The following is an 11,458-nucleotide window of genomic DNA, read 5'->3' as shown; positions in this document are numbered from 1 at the left end:
GTCGCGCTCGCGCCAGCTTGTGTGTGTGTACTTGAACCTGACGTCAGTCGTGTGGAAAATACAGCCCACTACTACATTTCAGTTCAGGGAAGAGTTAAAAAAAATGATTGATCGATATTATGCATGAGGAATACATTTTGGTAAGTTGTAGCATACTGTATCTTTCAACAGTGTTCGTGTTCTTTTACCATTAGCTAGTAGAGATGATCGGTTCACGTGCGCTAGGGATCTGTCGTGTAAAGCGCCAATACTGTATTTATTGTTTGAATCGCGTAATAAAATGAACAGAATCTGAGAGCTGACATCGGTCTCCGTGTCCTTTTCTGTGCATGACAGAATTGATGTGTGGCGTGAGAGTGTGAAAAGTGTTGTGAGAGTTGGCAGCTCTGAAAGACGCTAGCTTGGTCCACATCAGGGAATGCTGTCTGTCAAATTAATTAAAACTAATGATAAAAATGTAATATAAACAAATCGAATATCATAAAACTAGAAATAATAGCCTGGGCTTTAATTTTCCCATATCGTCGAAATGCACCGGCTTGTCTATGAGATGGCCCTTATAATTTAGTATTGAGATGTTGTTCATTTAGTCTCTAATCTGTAAAAATCTTCAAATGCTCCACGTGAAACTGCGGTCTTCCAACCTTTTACTATCGTGTCAATTGATTTGATTAATATGCGCGAGGGAGACAGAGCAACACAGCGCTCGCCCATGTTGTTTAAAGACATGAGAAAGCGCGTGGCCGTGGAGGTATTTCTGGAGGTATACTGCCCCCATCTGGTATGGAATATGTTGTATGATTTGATTTTAAATCCCAGAGGGCACCTTTAAGAAAGGGATTAAAAAAAAAGGTGGCCTTGTAGGGGGATTGGATGGATCTCGCTTCGCTTAACCTTCAGGGGATTATCCTCAAGCTGATACGTTGGACTTCCGGATTCAGTGATCTTTGTCCACTGCCACTTCCGTTTAATCACCGATCTCGCTGGCGAACTGATGACGGACTACACTAAGTTTATTTATAAGGCATCCCTGGTATTAGTCTGATTCACTAAAGTGCCGGCTGCCAAAAAAAAACGTGCTACCTTGTTTTATTTTAGAGTTTTAATCCAGTTCTTCCCTATACTTAATTCAGTCGGGAATCCATGAAAACTTACGTAGGGTTGGTTGGCGTTGTTGGTTAGATTTACAAAGTGGAACAGAGCAGTGGATATAGCCTTCGTTTCAGCCATTGTTGAACTGCGTCGGAAGTGGACGTCTTCGTTTCCTGTTTACACTTCTGGGCTTCGGAGTCTATGTACAAAAAATAAAATCAAAAAAATAAAAAATAATATCATTTTTTTTAAAATATTTTTTATGATACATTGCATGTATGCTCTAGTACTAGGCCTTCATTTCTGTGTTTATGGTGGATTTGTTTTTGTTTGTTTTTTTTGACACATGAAGAAACTTTTTTTTCTACATTTCCCATTCATTTCAATGTGGGGTCATATTGACCCCGAAGACCACAAGTGTAAACATTTTTTTTTTTCAGAACAACCAAATTAAGCCCAGTTTTTTGTGTATAGATAGATAATGTATAAAAAGTCACAAAATCTTATTCCACTGAGATGAAGGGAACCTTTATATATATATATATATATACAGTATATATATATATATATATATATATATATAGAGAGAGAGAGAGAGAGAGAGAGACAGAGACCCCATGACCCGATCGAGGGTTAATCTCTCCCTAACATCCCATTGTGACATGACATAGGGGACCAACTTATGCCATGACCACAGAGGGATCAGAGGCACCCTAGATTATTGGAATTTCATTGTTTCCATAAACAGATAAATACATGCTATATAAGTTTATATTGCGACGGTTAAGTTAATTATATTGCTTTCTGAATGAGAACACAGTTAAATCTGTATAAAATGAATTTTTATTGTGTGTAGTTTTGCAGTAATCATTAAAAAAGTTGAAATGTGGAAAAAACAGTGTTAAACTTGTGAAATGTCTGTTTTAAGAACTGAATGAATGGTTTGGGAGCTTGTGGCAGCAGACTCAATTAGTGCTTGCAATTGAAAAAAAAAATGCATATTTTCTTTAATTGCTTTAATAAAAATAATTCTGATGTGCCGACCATTGTTTAATATACACAAACAACACAAGCATGCACAGGCTCCAAGTTCACCTCTACAGGGAGGAAGTCAAGACACTTAACATTTGTTTTAAAGTGTGCCATACTTCTAATGGTTTAGATGAGTAAATAAATAACTCAGGCTCAAACTCATGTACATTCTGCTTTATTAAAAGCGTATCCCCCCCAAAAACATAACAAAGCTGATGTACAAAATAAAATGGAAGGCAATATCTTCTGTTTGGAAGCATCGAAGAAGAATGACGCTTTAAAAGGCAGGTAAAACGTTTGACACAAACATAATAAAATGACATTAACCCTTTTTGGATCAAATCATCCCTCTTTAAAACAGCACCTCATTTTAATGAAGACTTTCACAGCTCATCAATATAAAATATTTAAAAGAATGAGAAAAAAAATAAAATAAAAGTTAAAACTCGTGTGTGGATTACGGCAGACCAGCCGCTAATATGCTACCAAGGAGAGTTCGATCCTTCAAAGCGTTTTCCACGTCTCGCTCTTCGATCTTCAGGGAGATCTAGGAAAGAAATTGACATTTAGAACCCTCATTAAATTGTAACGAATTGAAGTATTGATTACTTGATTCAAAAACTCTTACTTTAATCAACCGAGCTTCTTTGGCCTTTTTGAGAATGAGGATTCCTCTGCTCTCCAGCAGACTGCAGAGAGACAGACACTCCGTCTGTCCGACTCCTCCAACCTGCCTCTGCTTACACAGCTTACTGTACACTTCACACAGCTGGAAAAAACAGAAACAAGGTTACCAACACTTCAATGTAGTCTGAACATTTACACTTAAAGGGTTAGTTCACCCAATACCCTGGCTCTTCCAAGCTTTATAATAGGAGTGTGAGTTTTTTTTAAAGCTCCAGAAAGTGCATCCATCTATCCATCATAAAATCAATCCATATGGCTCCAGGGGGTTTATAAATGCCTTCTGAAGCATTTTTGTAAGAAAAATATCCTTATTTAAAACTTTATAATCACTGGCTTCTGTGCGCAAGTTGTACGCGGCTGAAGAGTGAACACTCACCCGACACATGATGTACTGACGAACGCTAGAAGCGCAAAGGATTGAGCAAAAAATAAATAAACACACCGGCTACGAATTGGATGTTTAAAACAAGAATTTTAAAAGAGAAATGTCAGAGGAGCTTGAGTTTGTTGCACCGCCCTGTTTACTCTCACCTAAGCTTACAGTGCTACTCCTACATCATACGCCAGAACTCGACTCTCTCGTTAAAGTAGTTCACAAAAAAAAACAACTTTTGCTGATAATTTACTCACCCCCAAAAATAAATAAAAACGTGACTGAATGAAATGAACTAATCTTTTTTTTTCCCCAAGTCATTTTGTTCGATGAATGAATCAAATGACTCGAAAAGATTCGTTCATTTTGATAAACGAGTTTGAACAGGAGAGTCACGAATGCTCATCACAGAACAGAGCAAGGCGAGCATTTGTGCTTATAAAACTTCAAGTTTTTTATTTCTTTTTTAAATGAGCGATCGTTTCGCTAGATAAGACCCTTATTCATTGTCTGGTGTCGTTTAAAGCTGCACTGAAACTCTCATTTGGATCTTGAACCATTTGGTACCCAAAGAAGTCCATTATATGGAGAAAAAACCTGGAATGTTTTCATCAAATCTTAATTTCTTTTCGAGTGGAGAAAGAAAGACATGGACATCTTTGATGACATGCGGGTGAGTAAATTATCAGCAAAAGTTTTTTTTACAGTGAACTACTCCTTTAACACACGGACAGACATTACCAGAAGCTACCGATTACAGTTTATAAAGATATAATTATGGATATTTTACTTGCACATTGCTTTGCTAACCCCCTAGAGCTGTATGGATACTTTTACAATGGATGGGTGTAAATTTACTCCCATTATAATGCTTGGAAGAGCCAGGATATTTAAATATAACTCTAAATTGTGTTTGGCTGAAAGAATTTTTTTTTTTTTTTAAATCATATACACCCATGATGGCTTGGGGGTGAGAATATTGTGGAATCATTTGTGATGCGATCTGGGAAAACCCACCACATAGTGAAATTTGACATGTTACAGGTTTTGAGGCCATATTAAAGCTGGGTTCAAGCCCTTTCCAAATCTGTTTATTTCTTTTATCGTTTATCTATGATTTTCAGAAACAGAATTTTGATAAAAAAAACGGTTTAATTAACGGGTTAATTGAAAAAAAAAAAAAAAACACACATTCAACATTCAATCTACATTTAGACCTTACTGAAAAGGTACCAGTGCAACATCCGACGGGTTTTCCCAGATTGCATCACATTTTCACTTTTGGGTGAACAAACTCTTTCAGTTATGGAAACAATTGATCAAACTTTGACTCACCTTCCCCAACTGGACCTCTTTGCACTTGCCGTTACGGATGATCAGAAGCAGACAGCAGACCAGAAGTTTCTGCTGCAAAGGGAAACTCTCACCATCCCCACTGCTGGATGCCATGCGGTCGCCATACACCTCAGACAAAACACGTGCCACTTGAGGAACGCTCACCCGTGACACTGCAACAAGAGAGTCCAGAAAAATCCCTCGTTATTTCATTTTTTTTCAAAATAATCCTGGAATGATTATCACTAGTGCTGTGAGAAACTAAGCTTGAACCAATCAACTGAACCAACTGCTTCACAAAATGATTCAGTTTCGAAGGGCTGGAAACGAGACACGCTGGTGACACCTGCTGGTCAGAACGGTGTAAATGCAGCAGAACCTATTGCAAATGTTTTATTGAAAGTGTAATCTATTAAATGCTAAAAGTCAATCATCTAAAAAAAACAAAAAACTGAAGTGTCTTTACGGGTTATTGTGGGGTTCGCTTTGTTTAATAGAAAATTTGGTTAATCAGGCCAATGAGAGACTTAACTGCAATGGTTCTTTAATTTTTTTATGTTATCTAATTATATCTTTAAAATGTCTACAAATATGTGTGTGTGTGTGTCACACACACACACTTATGATGTAAAGAATCCTGGTTTATGGATTTTGACCGTTTGATTAACTGTGAATCAGTGGTTCAAAACAAATTCATGAAGCAGTGCTTGTTTTTCTTCCTTTCAACAATGATTATACTCTGGTGCGACATATTTTCCACTACATCTCGTACAGTAATTCACACCTTTAGGGCTAGCCGCAGGTTCGGATGCCGTTTTAGACCGGTCATCCGCTTCCACGATCTCCACAGCCCTCCTGAAAGACAGACAGATGTGTGAGAACCTCACAAAACCGTCACACTTGTGCCGGAGATTAAGCAGAACAGCCCATTCCTTTACCTGCAGATGTCGAGTGCTTTGCGAGCATCTCCTGACACTGCTGAGACTTTCCTGGCACAGAACTGAACTGCCGCTGCATCCAGAACACCTTCACCTGATACCTAAACACACAAACAAGCCCATGTATTAATACCTCAGAATGTGAGACTGGATAAGAGCAAGTAACAAAATATGTGATCAGGCATACTTGTGTGAGCCGGTCTTGGACGATTGCATTGAGCTCCTCACGACTGTAAGGAGGAAAGTTGAGCAGTTTGGGTCTGCAATGTGGTTTTGCCTGGAGTCTAGGCAGGATACGGTCCGTCAGGTCCAATGCATTAGCAATACCTAAGGGGTCAAATTTCACACGTCAGCAGACATTCAGTGCGATCCGCTTTGTAAAGAAGAATTAGCAGAAATCAGTGAAAAAAATGTGATTTCTGAGAACGCTGTTGAAAATGGATCAGACTTAAAAAAAACTGCATGTTCGTTCATCACCTTCTCTTTTTTTGAGAAGTATTATTTGCCCACGGGAGGGGTGTGTTTGTTTGGGTTGATTTCAAATATCAACTCTGTTTCTCAGAAATCACTAATTGCATCTGTAATGTCAACAAATTTGTTATAGCAATCTTACCAATTAGACAAACACGAGATTTGGGCAGGTAAGGCCACTCAAAGATCGTGTAGAGAACCTCCTGAGACTTACTGTCCAACTGGTCCATCTCATCGAGAACCAAAAGCCTGTTGCACATAAAAAAAAAAAAAAACACCACAATAAGATTTAAAATCACATGAAAGGCCTACAAACTAGTCTAAAAACCTGAAACAAATCATGAATGCGAGCTGACTTACACAGTGGGTCCAGAGCTGGTCAGGTGTTTCTCCAGCCGAGCCTCGCTGTTGCCCTTGGGAACGCCCAGTCTCTCTCCCAGCAGAGGAAAGATGGCATGAGAGCTGCGCAAATTCATACAGTTGATGAGCACAGTCTGAACTCCTTTCAACAGAGCCTAGAAACAGAAGAGAGGTCAGATGACTTCTTTTTTTTTAAACAAGCAGTTGTTTCTTGCTATAATTTCATGTTTCACAATTTCACATAACAGACAGACATTTCTCTGCTTTGAAAAATTAAAGCAGATGTACACAAACATTCAAATGTTTTAGTTTTTTTTAAATTCTTAAAACATAAAATTAGTTTTCTATTTTTATTTTGTTTAATGCAACTTATTTCTGTGATGGCAAAGCTGAATTTCCTAGCATCAGTACTACAGTGTCAACATGACAGAAATCAAATCTAATATGCTGCTCAAGAAACATTTGTTCTTAATAAACATGTTTTTTTCCCCCCACAACGCTCTTTAAAGGGATCCTCCACCCTTTTTTCATATTAAACCATGTTATTCCCTTAACTAAGGTGAGTTGATGCATACCTCTCACTCAATTGCTCTGGCAAGCGAGACACTTTGATCGCACTTAACTAGCCCAGTTCATTCAATATGGGCCAAGCAGAGAAGCGACCAAACACCTCCACGTCTTCCTTATTTAAATACAGTTACACGAGTAATGTAACTCGACCTAGGACAGTGACACAAAATAAAACGTTGCACTTTTCTAAGCGAGTAAAGTGGATAACTATATATGGCGGACTACCACAGCAAGTGCTTGGGAACACTTCGACTCGGCCCATATTTATCTATGGACTCGGCGCAGTAATATCATCCAGTCCTTCGGATGAGACGTTAAACCGAGGTCCTGACTCTCTGTGGTCATAAAAAATCCCAGGATGTCTTTCGAAAGAATAGGGGTGTAACCCCGGCATCCTGGCCAAATTTGCCCAGTGGCCTCTGTCCATCATGGCCTCCTAATCATCCCCATATACACCAATTGGCTTCATCACCGTCTCCTCTCCACCAGTAAGCTGGTGTGTGGTGAGCGTTCTGGCGCAATATGGCTGCCGTCGCATCATCCAGGTGGATGCTGCACATTGGTGGTGGTTGAGGAGATCCCCCCCCCTCTATGTGAAGTGCTTTGAGTGTCCAGAAAAGCGCTATATAAATGTAACGAATTATTATTATTTTTATTATTATCTCTACGGAGAGTGAGAAGGGGGAGAGAACTTTTCACGAGTGATGATATTACTGCGCCGAGTCGAAGTGCTCCCAAGGCCCTGCTGTTGTATTCCGCCATACAATATAGTTATCCACTTTACACGCTTAGAAAAGCGCAACGTTTTATTTTGTGTCACCGTCCTAGGTCGAGTTACACTACTCGTGTAACTGTATTTAAATAGGGAAAACGTGGAGGTGTCTGCTTGGCCCATATTGAATGAACTGGGCTAGTTAAGTGCCATCAAAGGGCCCGTCCACACTACAGCGTTTTCGTTTAAAAACTGAGACCTTTTGCTACGTTTGCACCTCCCGTCCACACCAAAACGGGAAAAACGAAGACCTAAAACGGAGAAGTTTAGAAACGCTGCAGCTGCGTTTTGAATCTCCGGAGGGCGTTTTAGTGTGGACGAGACAGAACGGAGGAGTTTACAAACGATGACGCAGAGGCTCACGCTTGGCTCTATGATTGGGTGTCATCAGTCATGTCGTATCTTTCCCTGATTCACCAACCACTGTTTACACCGGCGCGCGCATGCCCAGTGTTGGTGAATGGTCACGTGATCCACGTTTTCAGTCGTTTTAGTGTGGACGGAGATCGTTTTCGTTTTAATTCTCCGTTTTTAAACGAAAACGCAGTAGTGTGGACGGGGCTAAAGTGTCTCGCGTGCCAGAGCAATTGAGTGAGAGGTATGCATGAAAAAATGGTGGAGTATCCCTTTAATGAGTGGAAAGTTCAAAAGAATACCATTTAATAGAAATGTAGGTCTTTTGGTCAATTTAATGCATCCTTGCTGAAAATATCTTCCAAAGCATTCTTACTGACCCCAAACTTTTGAATGATAGTGTATTTAAAAAAAAATTTTGGCATACACCTATATTTTCTCTTGAGCTCACCTTCTGTTCCTGGAGGACACAGTTTAGACAGGCAGTCTTTCCTGTGCCAGGAGCCCCAGAGATATAGAGGCTGGAGGGTTTTTTTGCCACTACATGGTTCTCCAGAAAGGAGACAATGGCAGCTCTCTCCGTCTTACGAGAGAGAAGACGTTCAGGCACTGCAGTGTGAAGAGCCTGCTTTATGCTCTGATAACCCGATTCTACAGGGATAACGACATGGATCAATTATCAAGCGTCAAAAATGTGTGACATCAATCGTAATAGAAATTTTAAAACTTACTTTTGACAGGAAACAGTCGAGTAACAGGGATCTTTCCCTCTGTCCGGGAGATCGGGTTGGTACAGGGGGTCTCATGCAGCCGTTTTGGTGATGGGCGAGAAATAGGAGACAGGGGAATTTTCGGTGAGGACGGGGTGGGACGTGGAGGTGAGAAGACCGGCGTGTTCTCATTGAAGGACAGCTTGCGAGGGGAGCACAGAGGAGCGCAGCGCTGCTTAGGCGGAGAGCCAAGCATGGAAGGTAAGAGGTTACATCCGTTTTCATCACCTGAAACACCAACAAGAGCTTCATAAATAAAAGATCAAGCACACCACATTACAATAAGTACAGCAACCAAGATGGGTCGTTTAAAGGCGATGATTTAAACACCTGTGCGTTTCCGGGGACTCAGGGGGAGCCGCTCAGACAGAGAGGTGTTTTTCAACACAGACTTTCTGGGAGACTGACAGACACCAAGCGAATCCCCCACATTTGTCTTTCTAGGGGACAGAGGGGTGGACTGGACATCCACCGCGTTCTCGGAGGAGCTTTTAGGTCCAGAACCCAACCTGGAAGACTTCCTTCTAGGGAACTGAAGGGTGGGCTGCTTCTGTGAGCGAGTGCTGGGCATTTTCAGTTTAAAAGCAGGAAGCAGATCTGTAAAGGAAAGCACAGTGATGACGATCTGCAATGCACAAAACTCTAATAGTTTGCTATTTATTCAGTGTCAGCATTCCCATTTTGATTTTAGAAAATCGATTGCATTAAAACTGTTACTTGGAGGAGAAAACGGGGAAACCGTGAGGAATTTAGCAAGTAAGTGTTGTTTTTTCTGTAGACTCTGGGGTGTGAGTGATTAAAGACATCCGAACATAAAACCTGTTGGGGTTTTTTAGTATAATAGCAACAAGTCTTAGAAAGATGTAATTATGTTTTGTTCCGAATCACACTGATCAAAGATCACTAATGTTCCTTCCATTTGGCGGTTTTGACCCTACAGTAAAAAGTGCTTTGTTTGTGGTTCTTTATTTTGCTCACGCACACAATGCTTCCATATCAGCTCTAATTCGCGAAAAAGTTATGCAATAATAAGTACAATTTACAAATTAAAAGGGTGTTTGTTGCAAAAAACACGTGCAGATCGCCTACAAACACTGTAAACTGAATGCGAGTAGTTTCTGTCGTGGGTCATTTGGCGCCAAGCTGTTTGTTCAAGCGCTGAACATCACTGAATAAATGTAGTTTATTTAAATAAACTACAATCTAGCGATTTCTTAAGGACCAGAGAATGGACACATTGAATGTCTTACCTGAATAAAGTTGAAATTGTATTGACAATCGCTGTAATATTTTTCGCCAAGCCTCAATGCTCCTCACCACACTGACCCGCCGTCAAACTAGCGCCAAATGTGTTGTTGTGAACTCCACCTCTAAACAGCTGAGGCGCCGGCGTGTGACGTTGATCGGTGACAACGCATTTCATTGGCTGCCCAAGTCCCTCTTGTTTTAAGGAACCAATAGGATTCTTATCAGTCCCTTCCCCCACTGACTTGACTGTAAAGGCGCGTATATTGTATCTTTGTTGGCGTTTTTGGCGGAAAGTATTTGCCGGGAAATATTAAAATGGTTTTAAACTGCAGTTTTGAAATGCGGCATAAAGAAAAGGCAATCATATTTGTACACTCTTATACATTAGTTTTAACTGATGCAGGTGGTACTTTACCATTTTGTATCGCATTTACCTATCTCAAAAAACTTGTTTTGAATTAGAGTAGCCTACTTACCAGTCTAATATGAAATACACACACACACACACACACACACACACACACATATATATATATATATATATATATATATATATATATATATATATATATATATATATATATATATATATATAGGCTATATGACAAATAAAGTCTCAGTGTCATGAACATTTTGTAAACAACTGTTCTCTCTTTATCATATTTTAGTTTCCAACCAGAAAAATGTCCATAAAATGTATAGGGTTTAAGGTTTATAGGGCGGTTATAGGGTTTAAATAATTGTTTTTCTTGACCATATAACAATTTAAATGGTTAACGATCTATTAAGATTAAATGAAATCTTATATAAAATATAAATATATGAAGAGTTCAGATGCAAAAGCCTCTAAGTGCCATTTGAAATTTTCTTCTAAAATGATCATTTTTATCAAGCTTGTATATTTAAGTTCAGTAATTTCACATAAATGGCAATGAAGATTACCTATTAATTGTCATTTAAGTGAAATTACTGAACTTAAATATACAAGCTTGATAAAAATGGTCATTTTAGAAGAAAATTTCAAATGGCATTTAGAGGCTTTTGCATCTGAACTCTTCATATCTAAATATGAAATTTCATCTGAAGTTACACTACAGGCTACATTTCCTCATTATTATAGGCATGGTGACTATATCAACCCCTTTCATTAGAAAATGGGCTCACCTAGTGTAATTCAGCTTTATTTCTTTGACTGGGATTTGTTTGATTTGACATTCATTAGCCTAATAAATGATCATCCTACTGACCTGTCAAGATATTTTGTGTTTTAGCCTACATGAAGGGCAGTTTTTAAAAAGATTATTAAAATAATGTCAAGATTTCTGTGAATAATCGTCAAGTCACTTATATAACACTTATAAAAAACATTGTTTCAATGCAGCTTTATAGTGATAACAGGAAACTCTGTTCAAGTTTGATTCAGAATTGAAAGTCAGTTCAGTGTTGATTCAGTTAC

At 39.1% G+C, this 11,458-nt stretch overlaps 1 protein-coding gene across 1 annotated transcript; it reads right to left on the bottom strand.

The window, feature by feature from the left end:
- Nucleotides 1–2,283: 2,283 nt before the first annotated feature.
- On the bottom strand, nt 2,284–10,140 carry cdc6 (cell division cycle 6 homolog (S. cerevisiae)). The gene is made up of 12 exons (XM_039657573.2): nt 10,005–10,140; nt 9,085–9,351; nt 8,716–8,982; nt 8,436–8,635; nt 6,289–6,443; nt 6,071–6,177; nt 5,645–5,784; nt 5,458–5,558; nt 5,304–5,374; nt 4,520–4,692; nt 2,753–2,893; nt 2,284–2,671 (listed from the first exon to the last, which is right to left on the bottom strand). Exons 2-12 carry the CDS (start codon nt 9,323–9,325, stop codon nt 2,582–2,584), a joined length of 1,686 nt encoding a protein of 561 aa, XP_039513507.2. The 5' UTR covers nt 9,326–9,351; nt 10,005–10,140; the 3' UTR covers nt 2,284–2,581.
- Nucleotides 10,141–11,458: the final 1,318 nt, after the last annotated feature.

Source organism: Pimephales promelas, chromosome 21 (assembly GCF_988280905.1).
Source record: "Pimephales promelas chromosome 21, fPimPro1.hap1.1, whole genome shotgun sequence".
NCBI classification, from domain to species: domain Eukaryota; kingdom Metazoa; phylum Chordata; class Actinopteri; order Cypriniformes; family Leuciscidae; genus Pimephales; species Pimephales promelas.
Note: the sequence above shows the minus strand (reverse complement) of the source record. Positions and strands in the feature narration are given on the sequence as shown.